Here is a 20,506-nt window from a genome sequence, read left to right on the forward strand (position 1 = left end):
GGTGTCTGCATGGAAAACAGATTTGTTGCCATGTTTGTAATGAACTAGGACATAAGCAAAAGTTAAGCAGTAACACTTGCCCAATCAAAGCCAATACTCATATGTTCAGTTTACAGGCCACCTAGTTCCACAGCTGATTGAATTGATAGATTTGAGGTGCAAATTCAAAAAGCATTACTAAAGGAAGATTTAGAAACTATCATATTAGGTGATTTTAACACTGACTACATGAAAACTTACGACTTTACTCAATTAATTAACACGCCAACTAGAGTAACCGATAAAAGTGCTACTATCATTGATCATGTCTATACTAATAAACCTGAAAACATAAGTGAAATTAATGTGCCCGTGTATGCACTAAGTGACCACTACCCAGTCTGTGTAACTAGACAAGTTCTGAAATCATCTAAAAATGGTCAACACACTGAAATACAATACAGGGACTTTAAACAGTTTGATGAGGAAATGTTCTTAAATGATTTAGTTTGCAAACCCTTCCAATCAGACTACAATATAGCTGATGTCAACATTGCCTTAGACAAATGGTATCAGATATTTCAATCAGGATTTAGAAAGTACCACTCAGTACCAAACACAACTTACTAAATTAACTGATCTTTGGCTGAAGGAAATGGATAATGGACATATGACTGGGATTGTTTTCCTTGACTTCAAGAAAGTCTTTGATCTTGGTGATCATGAAATTCTGCTGCAAAAGTTGAACTGTTACAGGTTTCCATCTTTAAACTGGTTTAGATCATACCTAACCCAAAGGTCTCAACAAGTAAGCATTGGCAATATTAGTTCTCAAACTCGCTCTATTCATTCAGGGGTCCCTCAAGGCTCAGTTTTAGGCCCTCTCCTCTTCCTTATCTATATCAATGATCTACCATTAAATAATGAATCCAAAAATACAGATTTGTTTGCAGATGATGCAACCTTCTATACATCTAGTTCTGATACTGAAGTTATCCAAATGAGATTAAACTCAGACCTTATTAGAGTCCAAAACTGGGCACAACAAAATAGGATGGTAATTAATGAAGGTAAAACAAAATGTATGATTTTGGCGGCATCACAAAAGCTACACAAGTCAGGGAACCCAAAACTATCTCTTGCAAAAAGTTATCATCCATCAGAAAAGTCAAACATGAAAAGCTTGTAGATGTGTCTGTAGATAATAATTTATTTAGGAATGACCATCTTGATAAGCTTTGTAAAACACTGTCATCCAAAATTGCCCTGCTCAGCAGAATCAAGAAATATTTACCTATGGAAACTTGCAATCTATACTACAAGTAATATATTCTTCCAACAATGGATTATTGTTCAAATGTATGGGGAAACTGTGCTAAATCTGAGCTTGACAGGATTTATAAACTTCAGAAATGAGCAGCACGCATAATTTTTGATGCATCTACTGATCATCCCTCAAAAACATTATTTACAGAACTCAGATGGTTCACAATATCTGACAGGATAGATTTTCACAAGACAATACTTTTATATAAATGTCTATATGGAACTGCACCAGAGTATCTTCAGGACTTATTCAGGCCTTTTTCAACACACTACCAGTTGAGATCAATATCACATGGAAACCTTCTAACACCAAAACCAAGAACAGAGCAATTTAAAAAGAGCTTCAAATACTCTGGTACAGTTCTGTGGAACAAGCTTCCACTACATGTAAAATCTCTGAAAATATTAGAGTATTTATGAAGAGATATGAGCATGTATGTGTTTCTAATATATAATGGAATTTAATATTTTAATACTAAACATTTCAAATAAACAATAATTATTGCTTTCTTCATATAATGTGCATTGTTATACTCTCCTTAAGAGGGCCTCAAGGGAGAATAATCCTTGACTAATGAGTTATCCTCTATAAATAAAGCATTATTATTATTATTATTATTATTTGTCTTTGTAATGGCAGCCATTTCTAACGGTCCATCAGCATTTTTACAGAAGGCCCAAGTGGACATATGTCTTTTGTGTTGTGTAAAACAAGAATATATCTGCATTCTCACTGATGCAGTTTCAATTTGTACTCGATGGATGAAAAACCTGATCAGTTCTTTTTGTATGATCTACAATGATCAGAAACTGCACAGTGGTTTAAGTACTTAAAAAGATTTCTTCGAAATATAATGTTAGTCACTGAATGTTCTGTTGTAAATAAAGGTTTAAATGACGTTTGTGGTCAGCAATATCAACAAATTAACCCAATGACTTCTGTCAAATATGGTACACGCAATTCTAGTCATCATAGCTTTTCCCAAGAGAAGCCACATTTTCAACTAAAATGTTCTCTCAAGAAAAGAGTTGAAAACAGATCCCTCTGTACATTTTTCACACTTCTTTTTTTTAATTTGGTCTGAAAATATGGTCCAAAATTTTTTAATTTGGGAACACATATATTGAAGAAAACTTTAACAAATTCAAACAATAGTGCCAATAGACCCAAAAAACACTCCTACCAAGTTTGATCAAAACTGGCTCAATCATTCTGTAAAAGAACTTCACTGGTTCTGCATATGGCTGCTATGGAAACTATACTACTGCTAAGGTAGCCAAACAGATACAATTTTTATAAAACATACCCTCCTAAAAAACACTCCAAGTTTGATCAAAACTGGCTCAGCTGTCCTGGCACAAGAACTGCCATATTTCTAATCTGGCTCAGCTGTCCTGGCACAAGAACTCCCATATTTCTAAACTGTCTGACTGAGAACGTTCAATTTTCTTTTTGTTTTCATTCTGTTGATCAAAATCCAACATACTTTTGACACAAATTCCTTAAATTAAGAGGGAAGGCATTGATAATTGTATCATCAGAGAAACAGATGTCATAACTCACTGGGAATTCAAGGGTGTCATGTTTGTCATTTAGAATAAAAACTTCAATTTCATTGCCACTTAGAAAATTGTCAATACTGCTGGTAATAAGTACTATTTATTCCAGAGGTGAATAACCTTTTCTGGAGTCTTTAAATCTGCGGTTAATAAAAAACACAAAATTTACATATTCATAAAAGTGAACATTCTACAATTGAAAGAGAATTAACAGTATATTTCCACTCGGATTATTCCAAAATAATATATAACTAAAAATCCATCCAATTTTCATTATATTTAGAACCAATTTTTCTCATAACAATCAATGCCTCTTGTAACTCTAGTTTCCATGTGAAATTGTCATATTATTTTCTTATGAGCACAGTATCTGTGAATTCTTTGAGAAAAGTGAATTTTCCAATAAATTAATGTAAAGTGGCAATATGCATTCAATACACAGAGAAAATTTTATTCCAAAAATGCAACTTTGCAACATATGAAAGTTTAATGATACTAAAATATTGTAATTTCTGGTAATTTCCTGTAAAGTAAAACCTGATCCATCCGAACCTCGTTTATCCAGATTACAACTTGGACATATACCTGTATGTCCCATCAGATAGCTAGAACTCAAACTTGTACATCCAAACTCCTATTTATCCTGATTACTGTGGAATCAGGATCAAGTTTAATTCTATTTAAATTTTAAAATGTACCTGTGGTGCATACTGCTGTGTGGCAGCATCTGTTGTCAGACTGCGATACTGGCCAGATTGGTTGCGAGCATGGGCTTTCTTGGATGCAGGAGGTGGAGGTAGCTGACCTGTCAGTTGTTGCTGTTGAGATAACCTGCAACAAAGTCATGTTAAGCTAAATACTTGTTTCTTGTTTCTTCGCTTGTACATTAAGTCTGCAAAGTTTTATCAAATGTCATTAATGACAGAATATCCTCAGACAGGACACCACTTTCACCACAACAAGTAACAAGACTGTTGGAGTTGTGCTTGAAACTTTTAAATACACAGAGCTGCTATGAGTTCACCAGTTTCCTATATAATATAGTGTGTAATTTGTGTTGGTGGTACATATATGTTGACAACACACATACTAAGCAGAAGGAAGAATATGTAACAGGTCTCACAGACCACATTAATAGCATTGATCGGTATATTAAATTCACCATCGAAAAGGAATGAAATGGTGGATTATCTTTATTTGGATACAAACAATGACAGAACATTAAAAATTATGGCTTATCATAAACCTACACATACAGACCAGTACCTTGATTTTGATTATACTAACCATTAGATCAGAAACTTGGGGTGGTCAGAACATTACATCACAGAGCCAAAGTTGTTACATCTGATCCAACAGATTTAAAACAAGAACTCGACCATGTCATTGCTGCCATCAAGAGGTATCATTATCAAGAATGGGAAATTAAGAAGGTTTCCAACTGGCTCAATGCTAGTCATTATGACAATACTGTGGAAAGTAAACCAACTGGGAGAATAGTTTCAAAACGTAACATCATCCTACCATACATAAAAGGGACTTCCAAATGCATGAAGCACATTTTAAAAATCCAAGATCAGGAACGAGCCAGGATCACGTAGGGGGGTTAAGGAATCGATCTACATCCATGTGCGGGGGCCCCGAGTGGCCGAGTGGTCTAAAGCGCTTTCCGTTACGGATCACTGCCATCTCACCTCTGTCTGTGTGGGTTCGAGTCTAGGATTCGACCAATGTGGGTATGTAAGAAAGCTTGCCAGTAGCTTCTCGTGAGTCGGTGGTTCTTCCCGGTGTTTTCCCAGGTTCTTCCTCCACCATTAATACTGGCCGCCATACATAGCCTATCGTGTGCTGAAAAATGGCGTTAAACCCCACAACAACAACATCCATGTGCACACACCAACGGTGAACAGGGATGGGGGCTGTTACAACTGGTCACATATCTGGGACAATCTGTTAACATCGCTCACCATTCCATCAAGCGATGTTAACAGTCAGTAGAGATTAAATCTGTCTGCTGATGAAATCCTTAGTGTGAGGATGAAAGCTTCAAGTTTGCTTTCTCTATTGTTTGTGTATGTAGTTGAAAATCTAAAAACAATGTCAAATACAAACATTTTATCAAGAAATTTGAAAGGCCCAAATGGTAGGGAAGTCAGATCCTTTAAAACGGAAGAAACCAGATAGCCCAGAGAATTCCATCAACCTTGGATGAATGACCATTTCCCAGTGCACATAAAGGAACCAGGCACTTGTGGTCAGGAAGTACTAAATCAACAAATTTGAATCTTATATGCCACATCTTCTTGATGTAAACATATATCAAACAAGCGCTTGTAAATTTGAATCTTATATCCCACACACTTCTTGAACTTCATGCATGTATCTACACTGCTTCAGCTGAGTGACCCATCAGCTTTAAAAATTGTTTGCAGGCTTCCTGATCCATGAGCAATGTCAAAAGCTGCGGTTGGAATTCAAGAACATTTGCATAGAAGATCAAGGAACACAAATATAACATGAACGGCAAATTAAATGCCTAACCCTTGTTTAATAAGCCTCTATGTCAATAACTGATATATTTCTGCAGTAACCATTTTGCTTCTTTCAGTCTGAATAATCCTGATCTTTGACCTTTGACCCCCAAAATCAATAGGCTTCTTCCTTACTTTACGTGCAAGCCATCCACAATGTCTGGATCAGGTCTTTGATGTAAAACTGATGTTATGGTACTGAAACTAATTTTCTTGTTAGTCACTGACTTTGACCTTTGACCTTTTGACAGCAAAATCAATAGCATTCTTACTCACCCCAAGTGCACAGTTTCTATCCACAAAAAAAGTCATGGGGAACTAATGTTACTGAGTTGAAACCAGTTTTCTTCTTTCTGTCCAGTGACTCTGACCTTTGACCATCTGACTCAAAGATGAATACGGTTCTCCCTTACATAAAGTGCAAGTCAACCAAACAGTTTGGTAACTGTAGATAATGGAGAACTGAAACTATTATGCAGAAAGTGTATCTCTAATTGCAGTCACAGTGACCTTAATCTTTGACCTTTTTAATGAGAAATTGATTGGATTCTTCCTTACCCCAAGCACAAGATATCCACAAAATCTAGTAACTGCAGATGATGGAGAACTCAAGTTATTGTGCAGAAACCATTTTCCTTCTTTCAGTCACCATGACCTAGCAATTTAAGCCTCACCCAAAGTACATTCACAAAGTTTGTTAACTGTTGGTGGTAGACAACTAAAGTTATTGTGTTTGAAAACAAACTGGTAACAGACAGATGGTTATACAACATTATACAATAATATGCTCTACCTTGATGCCCTGCATACAAAAATGTTCATTTAGTATATGTGGGAATTTATAAATATTTTACTCACATGTAAACAACTGTTTGCATTTTGATTTAAGATTCTCACATGGATATTTTTTTTGCTGAATGAAAGCAGTTATTTGTCTATTTTCATCAAACAGACACAATTACATACATCAATTCATAAATATTATTTGATTCTCGCCTTAATATTATTGAAATAAATTGTTTGGCATTGCCTACCTTTTTGGCCATTACTGCTCTTCAGTTTATTATGCACTAAAAATATACTTGATTTTCATGTGGTCATTCACCTGTTCCATCAAAAGGAAAAGTACTTATCCAGTCTCAGAATAATTAGCGCTAATCATCACAGCTATTTCACAATTTCAAAGTCAGAATTCTTCATCTATCAATATTAGCAATCAACAAAGACTGACAGGAGTAGACAACATGCGTATAGACTTCAATAAAGGGATATCCTAGCCATGGTCACCAAGGTGTTTATTCTGATACATTTTGTAATGTTAGACACAAAGCAAACATCTAAGTGACCAAGACTAAGGTATTCCATGATGTCATTTTATTAGAACACCTTTTTTGACTGAAGAAGCACTGGGTTATTTCATCACAAATGTGATTGACTCTGAAATTGTCTGATTCCATGTTGTACTAGGAGAACCCCTGACCATACATACAGGTGTACCATCAATTTAAAGCACTGTATCTTGGTACAACTCTTTGCAATACAACATTTTAGTGAAGATTTAGCTGAGTGTGTGTGTGTGTGATTTGGATTTTTAATGGAGCTTTAACAATTTTTCAGTCATATTGCTATAATGTCTGCAGTGTGGCAGGTTTTAGTGATGTCTAGCACTGGGGCATCATGTCGCAGACATCTAGCATGATGTCCCACCCAGTCACATTATCCTGACACCAGGCTGACCAGTCCTAACACTAACCTTGTAATGCTGAACACCAAGCGAGGAAGCTGTTTGTACCATTTTTTAAGTCTTTGATATGACTCAGCCAGGGATTGAACCCGTGACCTCCTGCATCCGAGGCAGACGCTCTAACCACAAGGCCACCAGATCAGTGAAGATTTAGCTGAATACAGCAAATAATGTAAAAGATATTCACTTGCAAAAACATTAACAGAGCACCTTAGTATTGTTGACAATGCTGCAACGGTCACTGGGAAAGTGAAACCCATGTCTTGCCTCTCACTAACAAGACAGAAAGGAACAAAACCATATGGTTACCTGTCAGCAGCAGTAGCCATGGTCACTTCTTGGCCAGTGGACACAGGGATGCCTGGATGCTGACCAGCAGCTTTGGGCTCTGTAACAGACAATAAAAGAAACTAGAGAAATATGAGCATGGAACTTGGATGAACCAGTGTGCTTGAAATTTGACCATAACACAAAACTTAATGAAAGTACATGTATGTTGAACAGATGAATTGCAATACTACACAATATGTGTGGACCATTATCATAGTGTAGCATACAAAATAAAATTGTTAATACATCAAGGTTCGTTCGAGTGGGGGGGCAATTACATCAAGCTTCCTGTCCCAAGGGACAATTCCATTAGTAAAAGTGATGCTATCAGCTTATATTTAAACACACAATTGGGAAGTTTTACTCACTGAATATTACGAATTAACAGTGAGAATCTGATGTGAGCATTAGCTGTCAAGTTTTCACACAAATGGAAGTGATGGTACATGAAGCATTAGCTGTTTAGTCTTTACAGATATGGAAGTGACGGTACATCAAGCATCAGCTGTCTAGTCTTTATAGATATGGAAGTGATGGTACATCAAGCATCAGCTGTCTAGTCTTTATAGATATGGAAGTGATGGTACATCAAGCATCAGCTGTCTAGTCTTTATAGATATGGAAGTGATGGTACATCAAGCATCAGCTGTCTAGTCTTTACAGATATGGAAGTGATGGTACATCAAGCATCAGCTGTCTAGTCTTTATAGATATGGAAGTGATGGTACATCAAGCATCAGCTGTCTAGTCTTTATAGATATGGAAGTGATGGTACATCAAGCATCAGCTGTCTAGTCTTTATAGATATGGAAGTGATGGTACATCAAGCATCAGCTGTCTAGTCTTTATAGATATGGAAGTGATGGTACATCAAGCATCAGCTGTCTAGTCTTTACATATATGGAAGTGATGGTACATCAAGCATCAGCTGTCTAGTCTTTATAGATATGGAAGTGATGGTACATCAAGCATCAGCTGTCTAGTCTTTATAGATATGGAAGTGATGGTACATCAAGCATCAGCTGTCTAATCTTTATAGATATGGAAGTGATGGTACATCAAGCATCAGCTGTCTAGTCTTTATAGATATGGAAGTGATGGTACATCAAGCATCAGCTGTCTAGTCTTTATAGATATGGAAGTGATGGTACATCAAGCATCAGCTGTCTAGTCATTATAGATATGGAAGTGATGATACAATCATGAGTTTTAAAAGGGCCAAAACACCATCAGAAAGGGATTTTGCACAATTATCATGAGTTTTAAAAAGGGCCAAAACACTATTAGAAAGGGATTTTGCACAATTATAATGAGATTAAAAAAAGGGCCAAAACACCATCCAACAGGGATACTGCAAGGGAAACTGTCACCATTTTTTTGTACAGCTCTGAATTTGATGATTAAAGTCAATCTCAAAGCTTTCAAAATATTTTGTTTCCATTTTCAAACATTATTAAGCTCTCCTTGGAGATGCATTAGAATCTCATTTTCTTTGGGTCCTTTATCCTTTCTTTCATATTTGGTTAATAACATAAATCTATACAATCTAAGTATGGTATCTGATTTGAAGTTTTTGATATCTGATTCATGACAAATCTATACTATGTAAGTATGGTATCTGATTTGAAGTTTTTGATATTTGATTCATGGCATAAATCTCTACAATCTAAATATGGTACCTGATTTGAAGTTTTTGATATCTGATTCATGGCATAAATCTATACAATCTAAATATGGTATCTGATTTGAAGTTTTTGAGATTGCATTATGGAACCAGATAAAGCTGATACAATGATAATTATCACTGTGTTGTTTTATTATTTCCACAACTATTTTTATGAGACTGAGTGGTAAATACAGGCAGAAATATACAGAAAATCAATGTGGCTGCTGCCTGTTCCATGCCATAATCAATACACATAGTAGTTTCACCATTTTTCATTTCATGCAAGTGAGAACAGTAAGCTAGACTGCCCTCCCATTAACTAAGCCCTCCCAGACAGCATAGGAAATTCAGTTCCTTAGAGTAAAACCATGTGAATCAATTACTGCGAAGAAAGCATTGAGTGATATAATACATATAATATTGATACTATTTTTTATTCTGATCTATTCCATCTAACACAAAGACCTCATAACTATCCCTACTGTGCTAAACATTCACTGACATTATATATTACTGTGACCTTTGCACCTGAAGTGTTTCTATTGAGTACCAGGAACATTTTGTTTGCTCAAGGTTTGAAATCATATTCCACTTTGTTGTTAATTTGTTATGTCTTTTCACCTGTGATAATGGGAGATACTCACTCAGTTTTTAATAATAAAAAGGTCTTAAAAGTACATTGATGAAAATGCTTTGCAGCCATAAGTCAAAGGTTTGATTCTCAGTAACACAGCACATGCAAGACCTAGCTACTGCCCATGCAAGGTTAATGCTTTTTCTCCTGCTCAGCTTTACAATTCCTACTGATGAATGATTTAAGAGGCATACATATACTGTACATCCTATTTTCATGGCAGAGAAGGTGTCATGCAATTTTCATCAAAATGCTGTTTGCCCTATGAGGACACTAAAATCTTGCACAGTTCTCCACTGATCTATAAACAGGCCTGTAGGACTGCTCCACTTTTAACAGGTAATCTAAGGACAGGCCTGTGGGGCTATAGACAGGTCTGTAGGGCTGCTGCACTTGAAACAGGTAAAACAATGATCTAAAGACAGGCCTCCTGTAGGACTGCTCCAATTATAACAGGCAATCTATAGACAGGTAATCTATAGACAGGCCTGTATATATGAACCACTTGAAAGGGGTAAAATAATGATCTATGGACAGACATGCTGGACAACACTTGTAACAGGTAATCTATAGACAGGCCTGTAGGGCTGTTTCACTTGTAAGAGGTAATCTACAGACAGGCCCGAAGGACTGCTCCACTTGTAACAGGTAAAACAATGATCTATAGACAGACATACAGGACAACACTTGTAAAACTGCTCTGTCTGCGTAGGTTCGAGTCTCAGATTCGGCCAATGTGGGTATGTGAGAAAGCTTGCCAGTAGCTTCTCGAGGGTCGGTGGTTCTTTCCGGGGATTTCCCGGGTTCTTCCTCCACCATTAATACTGGCCGCCATGTATAGCCTATCTTGTGCTGAAAAATGGTGTTAAACCCTACAACAACAACAATAACAACTTGTAAAACTGAAAAAAACTATAATGACCTAAAATTCATCAGGCAAAAATCTTGTGCAGGCAATGTCTGTGTCCATTAAAGCTTTGTATAATCCATATATTTTTGGTAGCTATGAAGAGATCTTATTAAAACAGCTAAAATAAAATAAAATCATTGTCAATTCAATTCATCTGATAATGCTGTCATTACTTTATTTTGTGATTCGCTGGTCCTAAAACTTAAACATGTTCATAAATATGTGTCCAAGAGACTGATGGTGCACTGGTAAATATTACAGAATTTAAGAAGAGACATCATGTGCACGTACATTATAATAATACTGTATTATCACTTATTTTTGCGGGTTTCAATTGTTGTGGTTTTGAAATTTTTTAAAAAAAGATATTTTCATTGGTATTTAAATTCATGGTTTTACCTGGAATGGTTATTTGTAGGTATTTAATTCCATGAAATAAAGTCAACAACTACCTCAAAAAAAGACAAAAGAACAAAACTATGAGGACTACAAACAACGGTTGCTTCAATGGTTAAAGCAGGACTATCACCTGTATAAGCACAAATCAATCAAAATAAATCAGTTACACTCAATGTCAATGGGAGTCAATACTAAGCTACTAATAGGTTATTAAAGTACACATGTATGATCTCTTCCTTAAAACACCGTCCATCAAGTAGCACCATCAACTAGGTTCTGATAACCATGGCATTAAAACACTGGCTTAAAAGTCGTACAAATGTTAGGTTTGATCCCCATTAGTTTGGATAATGTCATCATTCCACCTATAAACCAAACATATCACCTGCTTCCCCTTGCTCAATGCTATTAGCAAACAGTGTCAACATTTGACGTGTTCAGAGAAAATTAATAATACTACATTAGCTCATAACAGAATTAATTATTTATAATACTAAAGACATATTAAACTAAACAGTAATTATATTAACTTTTGTTTGATAGTATGTGTGTTGTTATACTTCCTTCTTCAGAGGGCCTCAAGGATGAATAGTCCTCGAATCAATGAGTAAGCATAGATAAATAAAGTATTATCATTGTACACTGCAGATGTCACTTTATTACTGTGTATATATATACATACATACATACATATATATATATATATATATATATATATATATATATATATATATATATATATATATATACTCAACAAGGATACAGCCCATTCCTACTGATCATTTGATTTGTAAGGGGTTAATGTATATCCTGATTAAATGATAAACAAGAAAAGTGACGTCAGCTTTGTATGAAAATGCTTTTTGCTTGAAGATGGTCCAAATATTTTGTAAATATGGTTTAGTGCAGAAGCCATTTGTCTGGGAAATAAACCAGCCTACATCAAAAGGATAAAATGGGCATGCTGGACAATCAGTGAATACTGCTTATAAAATGAAGCTGGTAACAGATCAATCTCTATCTCTCCCGATCTCTCATTTGTAGGACAGAATGTTGCAAAGAAAGGACCATTTTAATTGCTTTAAAAAAATGTGTCATGCTCTCATGTTTGGAACTGATGCTGATTCCATTTTCAGCTTATTCAAAATCCAATTAGCACCTGGCTTTACAATAAGACATTTAAGAACATTACTGCAGTTTAATGGCCATCTATGTGACCTGTACTTCAATGAGGACACCAATATGCAACCTGTACTTCAATGAGGATACCAATATGCAACCTGTACTTCAATGAGGGTACCAATATGCAACCTGTACTTCAATAAGGGTACCAATATGCAACCTGTACTTCAATGAGGATACCAATATGCAACCTGTACTTCAATGAGGATACCAATATGCAATCTGTACTTCAATGAGGATACCAATATGCAACCTGTACTTCAATGAAGATACCAATATGCAACCTGTACTTCAATGAGGGTACCAATATGCAACCTGTACTTCAATGAGGGTACCAATATGCAACCTGTACTTCAATGAGGGTACCAATATGCAACCTGTACTTCAATGAGGGTACCAAAATGCAACCTGTACTTCAATGAGGACACCAATATGCAAACTGTACTTCAACGAGGAAACCAATATGCAACCTATACTTCAATGAGGACACCAATATGCAACCTGTACTTCAATGAGGGTACCAATATGCAACCTGTACTTCAATCAGGACACTAATATGCAAGCTGCTTCAATGAGGATACCAATATGCAACATGTACTTCAATGAAGATACCAATATGCAAGCTACTTCAATGAGGATACCAATATGCAACCTATACTTCAATGAGGATACTAATATGCAACCTGTACTTCAATGAGGGTACCAATATGCAACCTGTACTTCAATGACGACACCAATATGCAAGCTGCTTCAATAAGGATACCAATATGCAACCTATACTTCAATGAGGATACCAATATGCAACCTATACTTCAATGAGGATACCAATATGCAACCTGTACTTCAATGAGGGTACCAATATGCAACCTGTACTTCAATGACGACACCAATATGCAAGCTGCTTCAATGAGGATACCAATATGCAACCTATACTTCAATGAGGATACCAATATGCAACCTATACTTCAATGAGGATACCAATATGCAACCTGTACTTCAATAAGGGTACCAATATGTAACCTAAACTTCAATGAGGATACCAATATGCAACCTGTACTTCAATGAGGGTACCAATATGCAACCTGTACTTCAATGAGGATACCAATATACAACCTGTACTTCAATCAGGACACCAATATGCAACATGTACTTCAATGAGGACAACAATATGCAACCTCAACTTCAATGATGACACCAATATGCAACCTGCACTTCAATGAGGATACCAATATGCAACCTGTACTTCAACGAGGTTACCAATATGCAACCTATACTTCAATGACGACACCAATATGCAACCTGCACTTCAACGAGGATACCAATATGCAACCTGTACTTCAATGAGGGTACCAATATGCAACCTAAACTTCAATGAGGGTACCAATATGCAACCTGTACTTCAATCAGAACACCAATATGCAACCTAAAATTCAATGAGGACACCAATATGCAACCTGTAGTTCAATGACAACACCAATATGCAAACTGTGCTTCAATGAGAACACCAATATGCAACTTATACTTCAATGAGGACACCAATATGCAAACTGTACTTCAATGAGGACACCAATATGCAACCTATACTTCAATGAGGATACCAATATGCAACCTGTACTTCAATGAGGGTACTAATATGCAACCTGTACTTCAATGCGGACACCAATATGCAAACTGTACTTCAATGAGGATACCAATATGCAACCTATACTTCAATGAGGACACCAATATGCAACCTATACTTCAATGAGGACACCAATATGCAACCTATACTTCAATGAGGATACCAATATGCAACCTGTACTTCAATGAGGGTACCAATATGCAACCTAAACTTCAATGAGGATACCAATATGCAACCTGTACTTCAATCAGAACACCAATATACAAACTGTGCTTCAGTGAGGACACCAATATGCAACATGTACTTCAATCAGAACAACAATATGCAAACTGTGCTTCAATGAGAACACCAATATGCAACCTATACTTCAATGAGGATACCAATATGCAACCTATACTTCAATGAGGATACCAATATGCAACCTATACTTCAATGAGGATACCAATATACAACCTATACTTCAATGAGGACACCAATATGCAACCTATACTTCAATGAGGATACCAATATACAACCTGTACTTCAATGAGGGTACCAATATGCAACCTGTACTTCAATGAGGATACCAATATGCAACCTGTGCTTCAATGAGGACACAATATGCAAAATGTGCTTTAATGATGACACCAATATGCAACCTGTACTTCAATGATGACACCAATATGCAATCTGTACTTCAATGAGGGTACCAATATGCAAACTGTGCTTCAATGAGGGTACCAATATGCAAACTGTGCTTTAATGATGACACCAATATGCAACCTGTTCTTCAATGATGACACCAATATGCAACCTGTACTTCAATGATGGCACTAACATCAGATTTACTTTATTGGACATCCCAGGGACTTTCTGTCCTTCCCTTACAATAACCAATTAAGAAAACAATGCTGGTTTGTGTGTCATTTCCTTAGTTATACTGTTTATTGTCTTCAATTAGAAGATTAACTCAACATTTGAGGTCTTTATGAAGTACACTACCTCCATTTATATGTGTTTATCAACAACATGCTTTTTGTAAACTTTAATCACAACGGGGAAAATGCAATTCATAAATGTTAATTTAATATTTAGTCTGGTATTCTGTTAAAGATAATCTTTCTAAAAACTCTCTAAATATTGTCAAATACAAAATAAAAAATGGAAAGCTTTAACAATATATAATTTTTTTTAAGCTATCGAAATGGTATCTTTTTAATGAATAAGTCCAAATATACAGTTTGATAAATGCATGATTTCAGGTTAGATCAATGACTAGACTTCCAGACCTAAGATATTGGACTTCAAAATTTTCAAGCATGCACGTCCAGAACATCCAATAATGAACAATTAATAGAACACCTGTAACAATATTCAGTTCCCCATAAATATCCAACAATTTCCACTAAAGATAATATATACATTGAAGTCTTTTCTAGATGATGTCATTTTTATAACGTAAATCTTGACAAAGATAAACTGACAAAAAAAACAAAGTTTATTCACACTACAGATATATCAGTCAAGTTTATTACATATGATGAGCACTGTAAAGCCATCCAGAATACAACTCAAATTATCTTTGCCACTATCAATTATTTCCCTTGATTGAAAACAGCCTAATATAGTGAAAATTAGTAATGGAGAAAACTGACATAACTGTCTATTTATAGCATCAAGTACTTGACTATCTACTATTTATGCATATTTCAATTTCATTTTGGGTCACAGGAATGATACAGAAAACAACTGGCACTTTAACTGGCAACTCAGCAGCTCAATTATTTGGTGATCTTACATGTAGGTTTGTAGCTTTATGTAACTTACGTGAGCTAACCCACATAAATGACAAATTCTGGACTCAGCAAAACCACTCATCAAGACCAGATAAAAATTGACTCGGCTGAGTAAAACATGACTATGAACTTGCCCCTGGGCTAAATAGATACAGATCCACACCTTCAAAAATGTCTGCATTTTCTACCCATAATAAACATCACAGTTCAATATTGCTTACCATTTTGTATATTTATTTTATGCTGAGCAGTGAATTACTTGATTTTCTAATAAAAATAATATTGATATTTCACTGTAGTGAAAAAATAATATTTTTTCACAACAGGAACTACTTTTTTGGGTCAGAACATACTTACCTCTCTTTGATTTTCAGTCAGTGAACTACTTTTTCCTTATGTATTATACATTGATGAATTACTTGCTGTTTCTTATTAATAATCCCTGTCTGTTATCCTTGAAACTTGTAGTTTGTTATCCTGGAAATATCAGTTAATTTTTATCAATCTGATGTGGAACTAATTTTGTGCGCAGGTACACATAGCACAGCAGAACATGTATGTTAAACAGCTGACATTACCGTAAGAAATCTGCTAATTCACTGTGTCACAAACTTTAGGTATCCAACGTATGTGAGCATAAAATAGAAAGAATATTTGCTTGAAACGAGTGAATAACGGATACATTGCCACTCATGAAAATACTGAGTTTTTCATCCACTCGATGAAATATATCCGTTATTCATTCGTTTCAAGCAAATATCCTCTATATGTTATGTACATCTATGTGTATTATCATTCATGATTAGAGTTATTACTGGTCATTTAATTAATAATATTTAAATATTGGTTTTCTAAATAAATGGGTTAATGTACTGTAGGATGAGTCATTCTAACAGTGTGTAGATCCATTCATAAGTTCTGAGGTTGAATCCAAGTAAATATCACGTGATGTGAATGGAGGTCATGCGTCTTTTAAAGGATGAATTGATTTTTGATTAGCTAGAGTAAACCATGTGATCCTGTTTACAGTTTACATTATGAATGTGAAGCGCTAATGCATATTGGTAATCTATATAATAGAATTATTATCTAGAATTAGGTGTTCTTAGTAGTATCGCAAATCCTAGAAGTTATTCAGTTATACTGAGAGGAATTGATTTATTTAATTTAATCATTCATTGGAATTACAGTGCTCAAAATATTTCAGATTAACTGGAATAATAGCTGTACAGAATTATTATGAATTCATTTAAAGACATTTTTGGATTAAATCACAGTGATTCTTCTGTATTGTTGATACATCAGTACATTACTAACCATCCTTTGGAATACCTCTGGAACTCATTCAGATTACTCGATACTTCTGGAACTAATAGAACATTTAGAATTTTAGGTTTCATTCAGCATACTGAAAGTTATTTGTAATTCTTTCACTTTGCACTTTATGGAAATAAATATTTTTAATTATACTAAACTTGTTGGTTTTGCTCTTTCTTGTTACTTATTCTAAGACCGTAAAGTCATAACATGTGTCCAATATAAATAACCGTTGCCAAATTTGCCTACTTGTTAGTCTTGAGAATGTCGCAAAGGAAATGACTTCATTTTCTTTAGCACAATTACCCGATGTAAGCTTGATAATAAAACTGATAAGTTTTAAAAATTAAAACTGATAAAAATTCACATACTTATTTTATGTGTCTCAGCTGATTCCGAGCAACTTTTTTACATAATGCATGCTATTCTAATCTATTTTTGAAGCAGATACTACTGAGATAACAGCTAATTGGTAAAAATTTATTTGAGGTAATGACCTAGAATTTCAAATTATTTTGGCCAATCAACAATTTTCCTTTTTATGACTTCAGTGTGTAGCTCTCTAGAATGGAGGTTTGACCAGAATGGATCATTAGTACAAAAGATGGTGGAAACAGAGTTCTTTTCGATGCAAGTTATTTACATTTTTCTTGTGAAGCAATTACTTACTTATATAAATAACTTTTGGCATCTTTACTTTGGCGTGACAAAGTATTAATAAAACTGCACAGTCCTGAAAATACAGTTGATCTTTGGCAAGTGAAACGATGTCTGACACGACAAAATACATCTATTTTAACATCTTCTTTCTTAATTTCTCCAATATCTAACTCATAACGATGTCTGACAGCTCACACACAAAAAAATTATGAAATCTACATGCAGAGTACTGAAAGGTTTCACTGTAAACACCACAAAGGAATCAAAGACAATGGGTGCAACTGCAATTTCTCAAGTTACAAACATTGTTTCTTGATGATATGTTTACCTAGGGCACCCTGTATTAGATTATAATATTTTTATGGCTTTTTTACCATATTAGTACCAAGCTAAACAGCGCTTCTTTAGTGTGTGCGATTTAAATTTTTAACATTGCTTTAACAATTTTTCAGTCATAACGCTACGATGTCTGCAATGTAGCAGCTTATGGTAATGTCCAGCACTGAGGCATCATGCTGCAGACATGTAGCATGATATCCCACCCAGTCACATTATCCTGACACCACGCCGACCAGTCCTAACACCTCTTAATGCTGAGCGCCAAGCGAGGCAGCTGTTAGTACCGTTTTTGTAAGTCTTTGGTATGTATGACTTGGCTGGGGACTGAACCCATGACCTCCTGCATCCAAGGCAGATGCTCTAACCACTAGGCCACCGAAGCGGTCGCTTCTTTAGTAAAAGCGTAAGCACTGAAGTGGAGAAGTGTACTTTGTCAAGTATAATGACGACAAGGACAAGTAACTCTTGCAACTCACCTGTCCCAGAGACAAGTGCTTGGGAAATGTATTAGCCCTGCAAATGACAAAGATGAATACCACTTATTTTTCAGGAAAAAACAACACAAAGGGCATAACTGTACAGACTGTAATGAAGCGCGAATTCAAGAGCCATACCACATATAGGGCATAACTGTACAGACTATAATGAAGTGCAAATTCAAGACCCATACCACATACAGGACATAACTGTACAGACTCTGTAATGAAGCACGAATTCAAGACCCATAACACATATAGGACATAACTGTACAGACTGTAATGAAGTGCAAATTCAAGATCCATACCACATACAGGACATGACTGTACAGACTGTAATGAAGTGTGAATTCAAGACCCATACCACATACATGTATAGGGCATAACTGTACAGACTCTGCAATGAAGTGCAAATTCAAGACCCATACCACATATCGGGAATAACTGTACAGACTGTAATGAAGTGCAAATTCAAGACCCATAACATATATAGGGCATAACTGTACAGACTGTAATGAAGTGTGAATTCAAGACCCATACCACATATAGGGCACAACTGTACAGACTGTAATGAAGTGTGAATTCAAGACCCGTAACACATATAGGACATAACTGTACAGACTATAATGAAGTGTGAATTCAAGATCCATACCACATATAGGACATAACTGTACAGACTATAATGAAGTGTGAATTCAAGACCCACACCACATATAGGGCATAACTGTACAGACCATAATGAAGTGCAAATTCAAGACCCATACCACATATAGGGCACAAATGTACAGACTGTAATGAAGTGTGAATTCAAGACCCGTAACACATACAGGACATAACTGTACAGACTGTAATGAAGTGCAAATTCAAGATCCATACCACATACAGAACATAACTGTACAGACTGTAATGAAGTGTGAATTCAAGACCCATACCACATATAGGGCATAACTGTACAGACTCTGTAATGAAGTGCAAATTCAAGACCCATAACACATATAGAGCATAACTGTACAGATTATAATGAAGTGTGAATTCAAGACCCATACCAAATATAGGGCACAACTGTACAGACTAATGAAGTGCGAATTCAAGACCCATACCACATATAGGGCATAACTGTACAGACTATAATGAAGTGTGAATTCAAGATCAATACCACATATATGGCATAACTGTACAGACTATAATGAAGTGTGAATTCAAGATCTATACCACATATAGGACATAACTGTACAGACTGTAATGAAGTACAAATTCAAGACCCATACCACATATAGGGCATAACTGTACAAACTGTAATGAAGTGTGAATTCAAGACCCATATCACATATAGGGCACAACTGTACAGACTATAATGAAGTGTGAATTCAAGACCAATACCACATATATGGCATAACTGTACAGACTGTAATGAAGTGTGAATTCAAGACCAATACCACATATAGGACCTAACTGTACAGACTATAATTAAGTGTGAATTCAAGACCCATACCACATATAGGACATAACTGTACAGACTCTGTAATGAAGTGTGAATTCAAGACCCATACCACATACAGGACATAGCTGTACAGACTGTAATGAAGTGCAAATTCAAGACCCATACCACATATAGGGCATAACTGTACAGACTGTAATGAAGTGTGAATTCAAGACCCATACCACATATAGGGCACAACTGTACAGACTATAATGAAGTTTGAATTCAAGACCAATACCACATATATGGCATAACTGTACAGACTATAATGAAGTGTGAATTCAAGACCAATACCACATATAGGACATAACTGTACAGACTATAATGAAGTGCAAATTCAAGACCAATACCACATATATGGCATAACTGTACAGACTCTGTAATGAAGCGCAAATTCAAGACCCATAACAAATATAGGACATAACTGTACAGACTGTAATAAAGCGTGAATTCAAGACCCATAACACATATAGGGCACAACTGTACAGACTATAATGAAGTGTGAATTCAAGACCCATACCACATACAGGACATAACTGTACAGACTGTAATGAAGTGCAAATTCAAGACCCATACC

General features: G+C 35.6%; 1 protein-coding gene across 5 annotated transcripts in view; it reads right to left on the reverse strand.

The window, feature by feature from the left end:
- The window catches only part of LOC149785947 (ralBP1-associated Eps domain-containing protein 1-like), a 144,313-nt gene that overhangs the window by 68,939 nt on the left and 54,868 nt on the right, over positions 1-20,506 (reverse strand). For all 5 annotated transcript variants that reach the window (XR_016424846.1, XM_089976197.1, XM_089976195.1 and 2 more), the window contains exons 4-5: positions 7,450-7,528; positions 3,564-3,696 (exon numbers count right to left, since the gene is read on the reverse strand). Coding sequence is in view for 4 of the 5 variants with exons in the window: in XM_089976197.1 (XP_089832323.1) it covers positions 3,564-3,696; positions 7,450-7,528 (212 nt within the window). In the remaining variant the exon portion in view is untranslated. The remainder of the gene's footprint in view (positions 1-3,563; positions 3,697-7,449; positions 7,529-20,506) is intronic.

The sequence above is a fragment of the Sinohyriopsis cumingii genome, chromosome 12, assembly GCF_028554795.1.
Source record: "Sinohyriopsis cumingii isolate HCF-2022 chromosome 12, ASM2855479v2, whole genome shotgun sequence".
NCBI lineage: Eukaryota > Metazoa > Mollusca > Bivalvia > Unionida > Unionidae > Sinohyriopsis > Sinohyriopsis cumingii.